This window comes from Heloderma suspectum, chromosome 1 (genome assembly GCF_057233095.1).
Source record: "Heloderma suspectum isolate Gila_16-S chromosome 1, 16-S_ref, whole genome shotgun sequence".
NCBI lineage: Eukaryota > Metazoa > Chordata > Lepidosauria > Squamata > Helodermatidae > Heloderma > Heloderma suspectum.
This window is the reverse complement of record NC_139458.1, coordinates 361,113,786-361,133,473: the sequence shown is the minus strand read 5'-3', so window position 1 is coordinate 361,133,473 and position 19,688 is coordinate 361,113,786. Positions and strand designations below refer to the sequence as shown.

General features: G+C 43.8%; 1 protein-coding gene across 2 annotated transcripts in view; it reads right to left on the bottom strand.

Moving 5' to 3' along the window:
• SMOC2 (SPARC related modular calcium binding 2) overlaps nt 1–19,688 on the bottom strand; it is a 201,631-nt gene that overhangs the window by 64,739 nt on the left and 117,204 nt on the right. For both annotated transcript variants that reach the window (XM_084828048.1, XM_084828049.1), the window contains exons 6-7: nt 17,307–17,357; nt 14,921–14,995 (exon numbers count right to left, since the gene is read on the bottom strand). In XM_084828048.1, the coding sequence (XP_084684174.1) occupies nt 14,921–14,995; nt 17,307–17,357 (126 nt within the window). The remainder of the gene's footprint in view (nt 1–14,920; nt 14,996–17,306; nt 17,358–19,688) is intronic.

Here is a 19,688-nt window from a genome sequence, read left to right as displayed (position 1 = left end):
CCACTATTTGGAGGAGGAGGAGGAAGCAGCAGCAGCAGCAGCAGCAGCAGAGAGAAACACATATTGTGTATGAGGCCTTCAGGAGAACTTTTTTTTTTTTTTTACTGATATGGAGAATTCAAGCAAGAAGTATTAGTTACTAACACGAAAACTGGAATCTATGGTAATGATGGGAGCAAACAAATCAGAGATAAAATACTTTGCTCAAATGCTGGATGTAATCTGGGCTTCTTGGGAATATTAGTTGATGGGGGCAAAATGGGAGTGCATGAGCATTTTCTATAGTTGTCAGTGTGAAAGAGTTATTTCACACATTATACAGCAGTTTGCCTGGATTGCCAGGGAGTCACAACCAATCCTGATTCCCTGTCAAGTGTACCTGCATGATACATATGACTGCAAACACCTAACTGTTACATTCTTCTTATATGTAACATTCTTGTTAATACATACTTCTTGTATGTAACATTTTAGTTAAAAAAACAGATACTTAAACATTCTACATTTGCAGTGGTCCTTTATATTTAAAATATTTGTATACTGCTCTTCATTATGACATCATAGAATCATAGAATGGTAGGGTTGGAAGGGGCCTACAAGTCCAACCCCCTGCTTAATTTAATAAACAACAATTAAAATAAAACCAGCCACAATAAAAACAGAAAATTGATCGAGTGAAATATAAAAAACCAGCAAATGCCTGGTTTAAAAACCACCAAAACACCATCAGTGTTGTAGCACTGCAAGTGGGAGAGAATTCCAAGGGCAGGGTGCCATAACAGAAAAAGTCCTCTCCCTGGTTGCCATCAGATGTACCTGTGCAGATGAAGGAACAACCAGGAGGCCCTGATCTGTAGAACTCAATGAATAGGCAGGTTGAAATAGAAGGCACTCCCTCAGAGAACCTCATCCCAAGCTGCTTAGGGCCTTTTATGTTAACATCACCTTGAACTTGGACCAGGAATATATTGGCAGCCAGCACAGTTCTTTGAGCAAAGGCATAACATGCTCACAATACACTGCCCCACTCGGCAACCTAACTGCACTAGCTGCAGTTCCTGGACAAGTCTCAAGGAAGCCTCAAAGAGTGCATTGCAGTAATCCTATCTAGAGGTTACCAGTGCATGGGCCATGTGGCCAGACTATCCCTATCCAGGAATAGCCATAGCGGGTTACCAAGTGAAGCTGGTAAAAGGCACTCCTAGTCACTGAGTGCACCTTATCCTCTAGTAGGGATGCTGGAGAAATTCAAGATGGACTAAAATGAGCTTGGATTTCTATGAATCCAACCCGCAGAATCCACTGTGGAGTGATCCCGTCAAGCTGTGAGGAGTCTGTGGACTTTTGGATTTTTTTTTTTACTTTCCTGAAATTTACACATATTTATTCATAGGAATATATGCAAGTTTCTGCTGAAGAAAAGTTGGATGGAATGGGGGACAATTACGGATGGACGAGACCATCTCTTCTCTGTCCAGGACCGGGGAGCTTGACGAACTGTCCCCCGCAGCTTGTGCAGCTCGGGCCTGCCCGGCGAGCTTCCTTGCTTGCCCTGCCTGCCTGCGAGCTGCCCCTCTCCCTCACGCTGGCTGTTAAGGGCCAACGCGAGGAAGAAGGGCCTCGGCGCAGCCACCCCCCAGCCTCTTGCCCTGACCTTCTCTAGAGGAGACCAGGGAGAGAGCGCTGGGGTGCCACTGTTGCCCCTCTTCTGCGCACCAGCTGTCAAGGGCTGGCGCAGGAAAGGAGGGCCTCGGTGCAGCCACCCCCCAGCCTCTTGCCCTGGCCTTCTCTAGAGGAGGCCAGGGCGAGAGTGCTGGGGTGCCACTGTCACCCTCCTTCCCTGCACCGGCCCTTGACAGCTGGCACGGGGAAGAAGGGCGACAGCGTCCAGCCCCCACCTGCTCTCCCTGGCCTTCTCTATTGGAGGCCAGGGCGAGAGCCTGGGGTGCCACCGTCACCCTTCTTCCTTGCGCCAGCTGTCAAGGGCCAGTGCAGGAAAATGGCCTGGCTGACCAGCCCCCAGCCTCTTGCCCTGGCCTCCAGCAGGTGTGGGGCGAGAAGAGGATAGGTGCCTCCTTCTTCCCTCCGCCCCCACCTGCTACAGTGGCGGCAACAAGGGACTAGCTGGTCGTTTTCCGTAAGGCCAGGAAAACTTATGGAAAATGACCAGCCTCTCTCGCGCCACTGCTGCTGTAGCAAGGATGGGGGAAGGAGGAGAGGCGCTGCCTTCTTCCCCTCTCCTTGCTGAGGGAGCGGGCACCCAAGCTCTTGCCCAACTCAACACGCCGCGAGTCGGGCAAGAGGTCAGGTCTGCAAGCTGCTGTCCGGGGGAGGGGGGGGAACAGGCAACTTCTTGCCGGGCTTTGAGCCCCAACTGGACGCTCACGACATCCCTAGGGACAATACACAAAATGTTATGTACTAAGGTAAATCATGTAAATTGTTATGAAACCTCTTACGTAATTGTTTGCCTATTCTTCCGCATGACAATAATATAATCGCATCCATCTGTGAGCGAACGATAGAACAAAAGGTGCCTGACAATCTGCTAAACACAGACTGAGTAGATTTTACACAGTCCATGCATTCCTAGCCTCTAGTTGCAAAGATGGTTTGAGGAGTACCTCCAGAGTGCAAACCTGATCCTTCAGGGAAAGTGTAACCCTGGAGAGAACAGTCAACCCCCCTAATTTCCAGGCACAGGAACTGCCCACCCACACAACCTCCATCTTGTCAGGATTCATCTCCAGCTTATTGGCCCTCATCCAGATGACCACCACTGCTTCCAAGCATTGATCTAGGACTTGCACAGCCACCCCTGAATCACATGTCACAACAGCATACTGATGACATCGTGCTGCAAATCTCCTAATGACTGCTTCCAAGAGCTTCACATAGATGTTGTATAGCACTGGGGACAAGATAGTACCCTGCAGCACACTGTGGTAAAATGCCAGGGGGCCAATACACAATTACCTAATGCCCTGAAGGCAGGAGCAAACCCACTGCAATACAATGCCTCCCACCCTCAACCCACAGAACTGGTCCAGGAGGATACTACAGGCAATGGTATCAAAAACTGGTGAGAGATCAAGGAGAATCAACACAGTTGCACTCCACCTCTCTCTCATTCTCTCTCTCTCCCTCTCCTGATAAAGGTCATCTATCAGAGCAAGCAAGGCTGAGTCTGTCCCCAAACCAGGCCTGAAACCAGATTAGAACAGGTCTAGATCATCCTTTTCCTCCAAGAGCACCTGGAACTGAGCTGCCACCACCCTCACTCAAAAAGAAGCATTAAGCACACCTGGATCCACTTGGTCAACCCCACCCCCCGCTTGCTCAAACCAGTCCAGATGGGCAGGGCTCAAGAAGGTATGTGGTCTGCCAAGTCTCCATGAGTAGCTAGTCCACATCCTCAGGCCTCAAAAGCTGAAACTGATCCTGAAACTGATCTCTCCCACACTGGAGGCCTTCAAGACGAGGCTGGACAGCCATCTGTCAGGGATGCTCTGACTTGGATTCATGCATTGAGCAGGGGGTTGGACTCGATGGCCTTGTAGGCCCCTTCCAACCCTACTATTCTATGATTCTATGATTCTATCCCATAGATTTAAACGCAATGATGCATTGGACACTTCAACTGGATCTGCAACCACAAAGGTGTCGAGGTAGTTCTTACTCTACAAGAATCCTTTTCATGTAGATTTGCCTGTCACGGACGCCCTCTGTGGCTGCCACAGAGTCGTTGTGAGGCTACGCTTGCTCCTGGTAGATACATTGTCTTTGGGACAACTTGTTTGCCATTACCATTATTTTTATGAAGAAACTCCCAATAAGCTTCCAAGGAACTGCAGGGTTTGAAATCCGCTATGGTAGTGTAAAAATAACACGTTCCATTTAGTATTACAATGCAAGTCCTTCCTTTCAATAGTTATGTCATTCAAAAAAATTAATGTGATTGGTAGGAGCAGACACCTCCTCTCTGTGGAGAGCATTCCATTTTGTTGCAGTTAAGTTAGGGAAAGTTTAGATTAGCTACTACATTACTATCTGCTGGTAATCCTTGAGGATCCCAGTCCAAATAACACCATGAGGTCCCCACATCCCACATTCATACCCATCCTACCTTTCACATTGATATAGTTTTCAGGAAATATTTTTCAGCAGAGCATTGATACTAGTGTAAAAAAACCCAGAATGAATCAGCCTCATAAATTCTGTACAGTCCCCTTTAAGACTCCAGGGTGGTTGCTTTATTAAACGATTTATTTTAAGGCCATAAACAAATGAATGTATGATTACTTGAATGGGCATCATCCATCGCCGTTAACTTTCAAACAAACAAGAGTGAGTTATTCAACAAGTGTGTATTGGCACCGCTCTTTTCTGCTTTGCTGCTTCCCTACCACATGGATGTTGCAAACTGATGTTTTTGCATCTTACAACTTGTTCACACAACTAACTTATTCACAGCACAATCCTATCCATGTGTAGTTGTAAGGAAGTCCTGTTTAGTTGAATAGGGTTTTCTTCCAAAGATATATATATATATATATATATATATATATATGAATGAGATTGCAGCATAAAGAAAGGTAAGAGTATCAAGCTTTACAAGTAGCAACCTGCTCAGTTGCTCTTATTAGGAGGACATGCTCTAAGTTAGGAATGTTTTATTGATGGAAACAAAGCAAGTCTGATGGAGGTGCAGAGTTCTCTTCCAAATGAGAGATCACATTAACTTTCAGTAAGACAGATACGTCCATTTGGATGTGATTACATTTTTTAATCATTTGCCATTAATGGGCTACATCCAATGTTACGGAAGCAGGTGCCCCCTCGTGCAATTTGACTTTCCCTTCACCACCTCCCCCTGCAGTCTCCCATCTCCCAAATCTGCTCCTGATGGTCCCCCAGCCCTTTAGATCAGGTTTTTGGGTGGTGTGGGGAGCTGCAGGGTGGAGTGGGAATCCATTCTCCTAGCAGATGCCTTTCCACTGGTGGACAGACACTCCTGGATGCAACCTGATGTATTTCTATTGAAATGTAAGCCTTTCCTCTGATTTGCTCCAGATCTATGATGCTTTCCTAGTTCTTCAGTCTGCTGTCTTAATCACTTGTGGAGGACCAGAAGAGCCTACTTATGGAAATTAAAAATTATTGTGGCTTCATTCTGGAGTTGCAGAAAAGTCATATAATGTAATTAAAAATAGTTCCATGAAGAAGATTACTATCTTTTGGCATTACATTAACATATGCTATAAAAGAAAATCAACAGCTTTGCAAAAAAGCAGGCAAATATTTCCACTGTGGGGGTTCCATAAAATAGTGGAACATCCTGAACACAAATGGTATCTCTTGGATGTTAAACAGAACACTTAAAAATGTTTTAGAGTGGGAGGGTCTTTATTCTTGGTGGGAGGCAGAGGCTAGAGATGCCAGAAGCCAGACTCTATAAGTATTTTGAACAAATATGTAAAATGAAAAGATAAATGAAAATGCTCGTAAAATGGGATTTTTGAAGATAGGGCAAATACCACAATACGTATATTCCAGTGGACAGCAATGAAAGAAACAATTTAATATACAAGTGCTCCAGGGAGGTCTGGAAAGACTTATTTATCTGCTTAGAAAAGGCAAGAGACACAAGACACACATAATTTATTTTACTGACTTAGGGTTTTATAGAACAAAACAAATGGGAGCACTCAAGAACAATTTTCTACCTGGATCAGACAATGAAGGATACTCCTTTTATTAATACAAAAAGCTGAGTGAAAGTAGAATTATGGTGTAATCTAGGGATGGTGTGGATGCCCGATTCTAGGAATCCAGCAGACTGCCCTGCCCCCCACAAACCCGAGCTGTGCTCCCCGAGTTCCTGCCCCTACTTGCCAAGCCACCCGCACTCACCTGGGTGGCCCCACTGAACTCCGTGATCACCATTTGAAAAATAAAATGGCGAGCATCCAAATGTGCAAATATGCACATTTTTGCAAATGCACACATTCACGCATGCACAAATATCTGCACTTTGCAAAAATGCGCATATTCATGCATATGCAAATATATGCGCATTTTCATGATCACCATTTTTTCCAAAAAAATTGTGATCCTAGAGCTTGATGAGGCTGCTTGGGTGAGTGCAGGCAATTCAACAAGCAGCAGGGAGCTCAAGCACAGGTCTGGGTGCGTGAGAGTGGGGGTGCCCCCCATCCCTAGCGTAATCATATATGCATGTACTCGGGGTAAGTCTCACTGAGTTTGATGGGACTCACTTCCAGGTAATATAAGATGATAGACCCAGGCTGCAATCTTATGCACCCTTACCTGGGGCTATGTTCCATTCAACACAATGGCACATCTGAGTAAAAATAAATACAGGTTTCACTGTAAGACATTGTTTATCAAAAGTAGCCATCAGGGATGTCTGATGTGCTCCTATACAGTTTCCCCATGTCCTTTATAAGAGAATGGGGCTCATTTGTTTTACGAGGGCCAAGACAAAGGGATGCAATCAGGAAAACAGGGTCACCTCCAGACAATGTGCTTTCCCCTTATCTCACATGGGGCACATTCATTCCTTTAACTAGGATGGGACAAGATCTGAGAGTATAATAAGAAAATCCACTGGACAGTGGAGACACTTGTCTCCCTCCTCCAGACCCTGGGGCAACAACAAAACTATTGGTTCCTGGGCTGGCGAAACCTTCGGGTATCCAGACTTCAGTGTTAAGGCTGACGAAAAATGGAGAGAGGAATTCTCAGGTTCACAGGTGAGTGACTTATTAGACACAATGCATTTTGACAAAAGTCTTCAAGAGTATTGGGAGACAAAATTGTAGGCACAGCAAACCACCATATTTCCTGCAAGCTGTGTTTTCAAGTGCCCTTGAAAGAGTCCTTTGTCAAAGCACATTGGCTCTAATACAGCCTTCCCCAACCTGGTACTCTCCAGAAATGTCCTGGACTTCAACTCCCATCAGCCCTAACTAGCATGGCTACTGGTCAATTAGGCTGGGGCTTGTAGTCCAAAACATCTGGAAGACACCAGGCTGGGAAAGGCTGGTCCAACAGATGACTTCCCCATGTGCCTGAAAGCAGGGGTGTTGCTAGGTTCTTAAAAGGTCCAGGGCACAGGCCCATAACACAAATTTGCATATATCATAGAATTATAGGGGTGGAAGGGGCCTACAAGACCACTGAGTGCAACCCCCTGCTCAATGCAGGAAGACTGATTCCCAGGCGGTCTCCCATCCAAGTACTAACAAGGGCTGACCCTACTTAGCTTCCAAGATCAGACACAGACACACACCTATCTATCTACCTACCTACCTACCTACCTACCAACCAACAGTGGGTTTGTAAGGATTGCATGTACTCAAATTAACTTTATGAGATGAGGTGGTTGAGGGCTTTTTCTAGCTTGTTTAAAACTGTAGAACCTATTTAAAAGCCTCAGCAGTTCCTCAATCATGATGCCACATAGTTCTAGCCTTCCTTTTGGAATAATGTGAGTCCTACAGCTATTTAGGAGAAATTAAAGTGGAGCGGGAGAAAGAAGTTTGTGGAGGCTGACTGGATCCTTTGCTGTACTGAAGCTACTAAACTTCTGCAGAAGCCAAAGTTTCCAGTTTGGGGCAGTAAAATCATATGCTGTGTGACATACAAGTATTACACATGGAACTCTTTCTTCCCTTCCTTCTCCCTCTTCAAAATTTAATTGCAAGCAAGCTCCCAACAGTGGGCATATAAGAGCAGAAAAGTAGGGGGAGAGAGGTTTTTTGGACCTCAAAAAACAAACAAAAACCTACACCAGAGATTCGGGATAGTGACCTCCTAATGATCACCTTAAACACCTTCTGATTAGGATCTCTAATCCCCTGTGTGGCTTGACAGTTTTTACTTTTTGTTTTAGTCTTTGAGAAAAGGAAGCTTTACGAATGGCTAGCACAAAAGCCACTGGAGCTAACTGTCTGAACTTTGGCAAGCTCAGACACCTCCATAGGGGCTGCCAGGTACTAACATTTCATGCACTTATGTGGAAGCACAAAAAAAATTATAGCTCTTTGCTTTGACACATTTTCTTGAAAAAAGCGAAATTTTCCTCCGGCTAGCACAAAAGACACTGGACCTAACTGTCTGAACTTTAGCAAGTACAGTCAGCTCCATAGGGGCTGCCAGGTCCCCAAACTCTATGCACTTAGGTGGAAGCACAAAAAAATTATAGCTGTTTGTTTTGACATATTTTCTTGCAAATAGCATTGTTTACTTGTGACTAGCCCAAAAGCCACTGGACCTAATTGCCTGAAATGGGCAGGTTCAATAAGGTCCATGGGGGCCACCAGATCTCCCAATTTCATGTATTTATCATAAAAACTAAAAAGGTTATGGCCGTTTCTGTTTTCCAATGCAAGTCAATGGGAAAATGAAAAAAAAAATGGCAAATACAACTCAAAAGATCCGGGGCACAGCTCAAAAGATCCGGGGCCTGTGGCCAGGTGGGCCCTCATATAATGATGCCCCTGCCTGAAAGTCTCTCTCTTCTTCTTCTGGTGCTCTCGCTCCATTTCTCCAGGCTTACTGGTGGCATTAACCTCTCCTCATCTCTCCCCACTCCCTAGGCCACCAAATGTCATAACCGTTACCACAGGGGAAGAGTTAGCACAACAGTACAATAACAACAGTTGGGTCAGCAATAGGGTTGGAAATGGGAACTGGCCCTTTCCCCCTAACCCTAAAAGTTGCTCTGCTTGCATGGCAGCTTAAAGATCTGGGCTGTTGGGCTGGATTTTACCAGCCGAAGTGCTACACCAGGGTGGATGGATTGGTTGTTATTTTGTTTGCATTGTGGTCTCTCATATTTTTACACATGAGACTCTTGAATAACTAAAGCTGGTTCCAAGCACAATAACTCCTTTCTTTGCCTTAGTCCTAACTGGTCTCCAGTGTAATAAAGATGAAAAAAAAATACCACTTAACATGAACTCTTTCTAGGCGTTGCTTCGTTTTGTTTTACTGTCTCAAGAATGTTGTGTTCTCTCATGTATCAGAGAGAAATAACAATCTAAATTTCAAATGCACTAGCTAGTTGGTGTCTGAATAGTCTTTGTATTCTCCTTCTGATGTTTGTGGAGAGAAAAACAAAGAGAACAGCATTAGAGAGTATTCCGGGATGGAGGCATACTCCATACCAAATGTGCTTTCTCAAATGATGCGTTAAGGCAACAGAAATGCTCTGCTCAAAAAAAATAAAGAACGGAGTGAGTTTTCACATATTATGTATTTATCATTATTTGCAGCAGAGGCCAGTGAGGTAGTGTGTCAGATGAAAGGGGGCAGGAAGAGGCAAAAACTGCTGAGCAGTGACTGAGAGGGAGATGAGTCCCCACACCTTTACTTGCAGTTGACGTGGGGCAACGGTGGAGGCAAGGGGCTGAATGGAAGCAGCATTGTGAAGGTGTAAAGTTGCCGACTGGCTAGGAGTTCCCCGTGTGGGCAGTGATGTTAACAGGCCAAGTTGGGTGTTCTGGCATTTGCATGGCATGCACTTGCCTGGTATTGCCTACAGGTGCTCACTGCTTCTATTGTCACCTTACAGGTCTACTGGGCAAGGGCATAGGGCCTCTTCTTCTCATCCATTGACACTAGTGGCGTAGAGGAGCCAGAGCTCACAGGGATGCAGCACTGGCACTTGTTTATTAGCAGGAACGCTGATGTCACCTTCCACCCCTCTCAGAATCCCCTGCACCCTCTGAGCTTAGCTGCAATTCTCATAGTACCAGATGGGAAATTAATTTTTCCCAACAATAGCACATTGTTCCCTGTGCAGTGCAAAGTACTTTTTTCCCTGTAGCTTGATCTTGAATGAGCAATTAAGACACATTTGCTTTAAAAAGTCCTGGTGGAGATAAAACTGCTAGAACTGGTTTTTTGATATGGATTCAACATAGCTGCAGGAATTTTCAGACTCTCCTTGGCAGCATGGCTATGGGCACTGTCACGGTAAGCACCTGCACTTCAAGATTTACCATTATGCCACTGGTTGTCACTCAGTGGCAGAGTTCTTTTTCTACCCCTTTGCCTCCATTACACTACCTCACCAGTTACTGCTGGTTTTTAGAGATGCTGTTGTTCTCCAGAGCCATGTCCAAATGCAATCTTCAAGGACTCATAAAAGCCCACACCAAATAACTTCTCCTCAGATAAAAATCTGAGTGACGTGGCCACTCACTTGTGGGGTGAGTGGCCATGTCACTCAGATTTTGGCCACTCACTTGTGGTCACTCACTTGTGGGGTGCCACAGGGTTCCATCCTCTCCCCGATGCTATTTAACATCTATGTGAAGCCGCTGGGGGCTACCATCAGGAGGTTTGGGGTGCGGTGTCATCAATATGCGGATGACACGCAACTCTACCTCTCATTCAAATCTTCACCAAGGTTGGCCGCAGAATCCCTGTCCAAATGTCTGGAGACGGTGAGTGGCTGGATGGGGAGGAATAAGCTGAAGCTGAACCCTGACAAGACCGAGGTACTTTTGGTGGGAGACAAGAGGAGGCTGGGGGATGTTGACCTGGTGTTGAATGGGGTACGGCTACCCTTGAAAGACCAGGTCCTCAGCCTGGGGGTCATTTTGGACTCCCAGCTGTCCATGGAGGCTCAGGTGTCAGCTGTGAGCCGGACAGCGCTGTATCAACTCCATCTGATACGGCGGCTGCGCCCCTTCCTTCCCGACCATCTGCTCCCATCGGTAGTACATGCCCTGGTCTCCTCTCGTTTAGACTACTGTAATGCGCTCTACGTGGGGTTACCCTTGAAGACGGTTCGGAAACTGCAGCTGGTACAGAACGCGGCGGCTCGCCTGATTAAAGGCAGCCACCGGCGAGATCACATCACTCCAGTGCTGAAGGAGTTGCACTGGTTACCAGTTGTTTTCCGGGCCAAATTCAAGGTGTTGGTTTTGACCTTTAAAACCCTATATGGTTCCGGCCCAGCCTATCTTAAGGAGCGCCTCCAGCAGCACCAGACAGGCTGCTTAACAAGATCAGCCTCGGATGGCCTTCTCTCTGTCCCATCAGCCAGGACAGTTAGACTGGTGGGGACGAGGGAGAGGGCCTTTTCTGTGGTAGCCCCCACTCTGTGGAACTCCCTCCCGAGGGAACTCCGTCATGCCCCCTCTTTAATGAGCTTCCGCCGTGCATTAAAAACGTGGTTGTTCAGGCAGGCATTTGGGGTGGGTTAGGGTATTTTAGAAAATGTTTTTATTGTAGAATTTTATTGTTTTAAACTGTTTTATTGTATGTTGTACATCGCCCAGAGTGGCTGGGTGACCAGCCAGATGGGCGATTAATAAATTTAATAATAAATAAATAAATAAAATCCAACCCAGAGAAGAATTCCTGGCTTTATCCCCAATCCCTCCTCAAATGTCTTCCCCACCAGCTGCCCACTCCCAAAGCAATCCCTACCTTCCTGTCATTTACCTGGCCAGTAGCAGCAGTGGGAACACCAGCAGTAATACTCCGGAAAGAGAAAGGAAGGATTTCCCCTTCCCTCTCTACTTCTCCATCATCCTGACATGCTGGGTAGCAGTATGCAGGGAGTGAAGCCCAAGGAACTATGGGAGAGAGTAGCTCTTAGGAGAACTACATTTCCCAAGATCCCCTATGCTTTGTGCACCGTTACTGCATATGTCATGGAAATGAAGAGAGAGGAAAGAGACTCCCTTCTCCCCTCTCCTTGTGAACTTGCATCTCCTGCTTTCACCTTACTTTCTAGGTAAGTGAAGGGAAGGGGGGGATTGTGTGTGTGTGTGTGTGTGTGTGTGTGTGTGCGGGGGGTAGGGGGTGATAGCTTGTTGGGGACTGCCTTTGGAGATGGTGAGTTTGTTAGGGATGGTCAGGAACATTTTTTCAAACCCTTGGATTTGGTCAGAAAAATTATCCACAATTTTCTGGTTGTTGTTTTTCCAGGAAAACATGGATAACTGCTGAATTAATCCTGGGAGACTTAGGAAAGCTCATTATTTATTCTCACTGCTCTATTTGGATGCTTATGGAATTTGGGATGGGCAGTGCAGAGGCAGGGCAGGAAACCACATGGAGAACTTGCCCCAGTCCCCCAATGATACCATATGATGTGTGTTTATATCCATTCCTCTTAATCATTGCCTAGTAGAACTGTAGCCAACCAAACTATTGTGAATGAATAGACTGTCTGGGACAAGCTACATGTGATATCGAAGGTGCGATATGTGACATTATTAGGAACTAGCTCTGGTTTTTAAAAATGTATTTAATTGCGGGTGCACAGGGGCTTTTAACTTTTCCCTCTGTTGAAAATGATCCCAATGAAAATCTCACCCCTCCATGTCTATGAGGCTAAGAAAAAAGCTCCCATCGGTGCCAATGGGACTGAAGCTGGGGAGGGAAGGCATAAACATCTGCTCCCCATCTGCTGCAGTACCAATGAAAATAGGGTGGGCTGGGGGTGGGCCTGTAATTCAATAAAGAAAAAAAACAAAGCACAGTTCCCAATGACACATTAAGGTCATGTGTAGTTTGGCCCTCAGAGTTGCAGACAGGAAGGAAGGAAGGGCAATTTCAATTATCATTTTTAAATTGACACTACTATTATTACAACTATTTAAAATGCATTTATTCTTTTATTACAGTAATCTATATCCTACCTTTCTAAAGAAGCTGTAGTCGAGGCATATTTGTGCTAAAGTCTGTAGGGAACTTTAACTTACCCAGAGTAATCCCTGTCTACATTAGAAAGCCAAGACCACCATCTGGGGGGGTGGGGCAGGGCTGTATAAATGAATACTGGGAATGAAATAATAAGCGGTCCCAGGGTATAGTCTGAAGGCACATGAGGCAGACACCTTGCTGAAGCTAAGCAGGTTTGGGTCTGGTCAGTGCTTGGAGGGGAGACCACCTGGGAACCACATGTAGCCGCCTTGAGTTCCATGATAGAAGAAAGGTAGGATATAAATGTAATAAATACAATAAATTTAAATAAATTTAAAAGTGAAAGTCAGATTACAGGGAAGGTCTAATATAGATAAAGTTTTGCTATCATGTAGGTCTTAAAGGTGATGGAAGTCATTTAAGAGAGATGGAAAGACCTTTCCAGAAATGCAGAGCATCATGAGTATGATGGCATGACGAGGTGTGGGGGAGAGACAAAAGAACAGTGAGAGTGGATGGGTGGATTTTATGACGTTTGTATGTTACCCTGTAACATAAAGTTCTCTGAACAGCTTATAATAAACAGTTTATGCAGGTGTTCACACTGCAAGCATGGATGAAAGAGGGCAGGGCTAGTTGGTATGCACAGTTTTGGAGCATGGCTAGTCAGTGCGGCCCCACTCACATCTTGAGACAAACAACACTTGTAAAGGGGGCTTAGGGCTTCACCAAGTGGTCTCTAACTTACAATATTTCCTTTGAAAGTAGCACATTCACCACAGCCAAACAGATTGGTGAAACAAATATTCAGCTTGCTGAACATTTGCATCACTTGTCTACTGTTCAGCACCTGTTTGCTTCCCTGGATACTGCTTATTCTCAGTGCCATTTTTCTTATTATTATTACTTGCTGTTATGCCCATGAGTCTCAGTGGCCCACACTGCCGTTTAATCCAAGGGACTGCTGCAATCCATGCGATTTAGGTTAGAATGTAGCATTGTGATCAATGAAATGATATGGGGCTTCCCCAGCCAGTTGGATTCAAAGAGAAGTCTTGGGAAATCAGGTTGAGGATGGTGAGGAGAAACGCCACTGAGAAAAGCAGCACTGATAGAATACAAATGTCTTTGCAACAGCTCCTGAAAATCAGCCAAAACGGGAGGTACTTTTTAAGATGCACCAAGGAAAGAAAAGAAGGAACTCAAAATATTGTAAGCAGTTTTGACTTTCACCTAGGTGATAAAGCAGAAGGCATGGGCAATGATGCAGATTATAAAGATAACAAGTGTGTAGATATGGTTTATCAGCAGATCTGCTTTGGAACGAGGAAGGTTTTGAAGAGAAAATAGCAGTATTTGCTGACCAATTGGAAAGAGAACTGGAAGAATAAAAGGATGGCAAAATTTGGGGAATGGAAGAGGGGGTTAACAATGGGTTAAGTCCAATGATGCACTGGTGGAAGTTTGCTAGTGCAACAGGACCTTCTCTTTCTTTCCTTCCCTATGCAGAAACCCTGGAGGGTTTCCCAGCCCTCCAGAGCAGATTTTGAGGACTTGAAGGGGGCTGGAGGGAAAATCCCCCCTCCCAGTTCTGCTGATGGAAGCAGTTCTGTCAGTGGAAGAACATCATTGGATACAACCCAGTTTTCTCCAGTTATCTCCAGTAGCATCAAAAAAAAAGTAGGAAGGGAAGCATGGAAGCTTTGTCTCTGCAACTTCAAACTTTACTAGCAGATCACTGTGCAGCCCGAACCTACGCATACTTACAAAGAAACCCCACTATATTTACTGGGACTTTGTCCCAATCTGGTATGCTGATGTTTGTAGCCTTAGGAGAACACATTAGCAATACAGATGGTAAAAAGCATCTGAAAAGTAGATTGTGGGATCATCAGCTTGGAGGTGATAACCAAAACCTTGAGAACAAATGTTACTAACAAGGCAGGAGAAAAAGTAAAGGGCCATGGAGCAAGCCCTGGGGTAACCTATACACAAGAAAAACATATTAATGCTCATCAACAAGTCTTAAAGAACAAACTACAAAATTATATCTTGGAGAGGTTTACTTTCATTAGACAAAATCAAACTGATGTCACATTTTGTTGCCAAAAAGATTCAAAATAGGAGCAGAAATGATAGCTAATATCTAAGTATTAAACTCTTAGCCAAGATTTTGCTAACTATATTTTAACAACTGCTTCCAAGTAATTATGCTCCATCATCTTACCAGAATTTTTGTTGGTTTTGTTCTGTCTGCTCTTTACTTGCTCAGTCCATAATGTAGGGTAACGAGAAGCTATATCTGGAAAATTAAGCGCAAAGTGAGATCAGTACAATGGAAAATGTACTTGATGACAGACTAGATTTATGGCAAGACATTATTATGTCAGTTAATAAACATGACAAGACTGACTTCTTATTGGGGAATGTGTTTAGAAAAGGAGACATAACAATATTTAAGACCAGATACGGTGCATGTAACAAACAGAAATCATGTCCACATTAAATGGCCCTATATCACACTAATGGCAAATTATGGTCTTGAAATCCACACCCAAATGTCTTGGCACAATGTGCTGATTATATAGTGTAAATAATTCAGTAAATCTCTTGCTGAAGGAGTGACTTCTGTTGGCTCAGTTTGCACTAGAAGAGTCTCATTATGGATTCCAAAAGTATTAGTGGTTCCCAAATACTAGATCAGGGCCCACTAGTTAGACATGACTGGGTCACCAGGCTGCAAGCTTTGGGAGTGAGCAACCCTGGGAATGTTGCAAAAGATACTAATAAAGCTTCCAGGTTATGAGTGAGGCTGACTAAAGCACAATCCTATGCATGTTTACTCAGAAGTAATTCCCAGTGTGTTCAGTACAGCTTACTCCCAGGTACTTGTGTTTAGATAGAGTTTGGTAGAAAGACCAAAATCTATTGACTTTTTTTTAATGGGAAAACCCAGTAATGGGGCTTATCTATCCATCTACCCACTTGCCTATTAAAACTTTTATATCCCATCACTATGATGACTCACAATATCCTTAAGATGGCTCACAATATCAAATTAAAGCAACCAATAAAATAAAGCCACAAAACACTCAGGTGCTCTACAAAATTACCCCAGCCCAAAAGCTTTCTTAAGAAAACAAGTTTTAGAAACTTATGGAAAAGCTAACAATGAATCAGCAAACTGGGCCTCTCTAGGGTGGGTACCCAATCACAATCAAAGGGCTCCTGTCCCATGTCCCCACCTGTTGTAATTCAGGTCGTGGTGGGATAATCTACAGCAGCCATCCCCAACCTGGTGCTCCCTGGCTATTTTGGACTACAGCTCCCAGCATTCCTGACCACTGGCTATGCTCCCATTGGCTGATGGGAGCTGAAGCCCAAAACATCTGAATGGCATCAGGCTGGGGAAGGCTGATCTACTGGGCTTCAGTTGCTGCACAGAGGGAACAAGCAAATTCATATGGAAGGAGGCAGTCTCTGAGATATCCTGGTTCCAGACCATTTAGGGCTCTTAAGGTTATGATCAGCACTTTGAATGGAGCCTGGAAACAAACAATCAGCTAGTCAACCTAGAATAGCACTGGATAGGTATGGTCCAAATATCTCACATCAGATAACTGTCTAGGGCTGCAGCATTTTAGACTACAAATATTTGGTGTAGAGGCATCACTTGAGGCTAGGGATGCTGAATAAATCTGCAACAGTTTCAAATAATTTCGGATTTCTGTGAATCTGCAGAGGACTGGCTTTTTCTAAGTTGCACAGATTCCATGGACTTATAGACCAGTTTTTTACGAGGGGGGGCGGATTTGCACAAATTTGCCCTTGCACTAATGTGCACTAGCACAAGTGTGAAGTTACGTTAATGTGCAGTTATGCAAATGGAATGAAATTCTCATATATCCATTAAAAATGATTCTGTCAATGAGTGGACAATGGAACAAAAGATGCCTCACAATCCACAGACACAGACAGAATGGATTTAACAAAATCCATACATCCCTACCTGAGCCTGCCTCACCCCCAAATGGAAATGGTTTTGTTAAATGTAATATGGGAGATTTTGGATCTCCACATGTTTTCAAAGTACAAAACTCTGTGGAAGAGAAAACTAAACCTTGAATTTAGAAAGTGTGGCTTTTTCTCCCAGCACCCTGAGTGATTCGGGAAGAGGGGAGGGAGGACCTACTCTCCCAACAGTATCTTTGAGTGTAATAGCAATGTATTTCTGAAATGTGCTAATTTTATTATTTTCCCCTAGTTACATATTAAAGACTGAGTACACCAGCTAATACAGTGCTTACAGATCCACCACAAATCCTTACTGAGGTATAAAACCAACAAAAGATTCCTATAGCACCTTAAAGACTAACAAATGTATTATGGTGTAAGCTTTCATGGAGTAGAATCCACTTCAACAGATGCAGGAAGCTACTGTCATCAAACTTGTAAAAATACTAACGGACTATTTTTTTTCTACGACAGTATTTCACAGTAACACAGCAAAATGGGGCATCTTTTCTATCATGTCATACTGTGGATAAATTGCCTACATTGCATACAGCTGCTGTTTTCACAGCCTTTCCCAACCCATTTCAAGAAATGCTCACCTTCTTCATCCCCTTGGGGCTGAGTCTCCAGTGCAGGAGCAGAGGCATCATCTGAATTCAGAATGGAAAAGATTTGCAAGGAGACTACAATTATGAAAGTAAGCTAAATAAGTGCACATATAGTATTGAGACTGATGATTTGAACATAGCCTTGGCTGGTCAATAAATAAGCAAATAATATCCTGGTTACCATATGCAAAACATCAATATTACACATTTGAGTGATATTTTGACACGCTGGCCAGCAAATTCATTAAATTGGAAAGCACTTGCATTTTTCATATGCAAGAAAAAATGCAGTGCACTGATTCTGACAAAACTTTGCTTGCTAAATAATGAGACAGAACTCAATACTTGCATGGGAAAGAGGGAGCGAAGTCGCATATGTATTCACAGGCCAAGTGGATCAATGACATCCATGGGCCCAGTCATGTCACCCATAGCATATTGCTCATCTGTTTTGTTTACCAGCACATGTGCACCGTATGCATGGCAAATGGATGGTCTGAACTGAGCACAAATTGCATTCTGGAAAATCACAAGGATATCACATTTATTTTTTCCTTTCCGTTCATTTACTATATTTATATAGCAGGCCAATAATACACATTCTCTGGGCAGCTCAAAAAACAAATACACCATTAAAATGTGAGATAACGCAAGAGAGACAATTAAAAAGGAGAACACAATTAAAACAGAGATTTTAAAACTGAGAGGGATGGACTATAAGACATATGTTATTTAAAAGGCCTGGGGAAAAAAAGAGGTCTTCACTTGCTGCTGAAAACACCACAAAGATGGCACCAGTCGAATCTCTCTGGGAAGATTATTCCATAATTAGGCTGCCACTACCAAAAAGGCCCTCTCCCTGGTGGTTAGTTGCCTCACTTCATTTGGTGACAGCAGTTGGAGTAGGGCATCTGAAGAAGATCTTAAGGTTCAAGTAGGTACATGTGGGAGGTGCATCTCATTTCGGCTTGTGGTCATAATGAACAATTCAGACAATCCATTCTCCCTGTGCACAATGCAATAAAGGCTGAAAGAAATGGCCTGCATGCAACAGGTAACTTAGATTTACAAAAACCTGAAATAAAAATGGGTTCTCTATGTGTTGGCACAGCAAAATGCATTGAATTCTCTGGCTGTTTACACAAACAAGTCTTCTGTTTGTTTGTTTTTCCCGAGTATAAGCCTAACACTCAGTCTACCTAACAAGACAAAATGTAGTAAAAAAAAAATAGGAAGAGATCAAGTGCTCTAATGCTGCAACCCTATACCCACTTACCTGGGCGTATGTCCTACTGAACTCAATGGGATTTACTTCTAAGTAGGCATGTATAGGACTGTGTTGTAAATGTGCTAATTCAAGTAAGACAAATATCTAGAAAATGTAATGAAGTATTTTCAAAATTAAAAAAAGCTTTGGTAAATAACACTTCCATCATTTACTTCTGAAAAACAGTCTGAAGCTTTACTGAAGCAAACACACGGCTTCAGTCTGTGGACAGCATCTCATGCTACATTGTCTGCTTGAGAACAGATAATGCCATATAAAAATGCATGCATATTTTGTGGACACATGCTGCATCTTCCTTTAAAACATGTCAAAGCGGTGACGGGGAAAGAATGTGTATGTGTGTGTGGGGGGGCTTTTCATATTATATATAGGAAAGCAACGATTTATATAGCCCTGTGGCATTTACAAAACATCCAATATTCTTGCCTTTTGTATTACTTGGCCATCTGTACATGGATATGAAAGTGTCAGAAGCCACCCTCAGATCTGAATGGTAAACAAATGGAATGCGGCATTGCCTGTATATCTGGCCCCATGTTCCAAAACACTGTTTCTCAACTCATGGATCACAACTATGTTGCTACCCGACCTAAGTTGGGTTGCATCTATAACACCACAAGCAGAGAATAAGAAAGGAGAAGAAATACAGCCGAGACAAAAGGGAGAGAGAAAGAAGAAAGAAGGAAAAGGAGAAAGAATGAAAAGAAAAATAACATGTGATGAAACACATTTTGAAAGTTTTAAGGGGGGTTCTGAGCCTATAAGATAGAAGGCCATTGTTTAAGATTTAAGAATGCAATCCTACCAGTTGATGCTTTTTAGACAGACAGCTCTAGGATAAGAGCCCTCTGCCCATCCAAATCCCTGCCAGCCAAGAACCAGGGGTGGTATTTTCATGAATCTACACATAGCAGTTATACCATGATCATAACTATTGGTGCCCATTGGTGTCATGTGTACCAATAGTTATGATAATGGATGTCAGGGTTGGATCGGAGCTCATACAGCCCCAAAGCAGTTCTGATTCTGAGGAAGAGATAGAAACCGTGGGAGAGGAATGTGCTTGCTCTTCAGAGGTGTAGCTG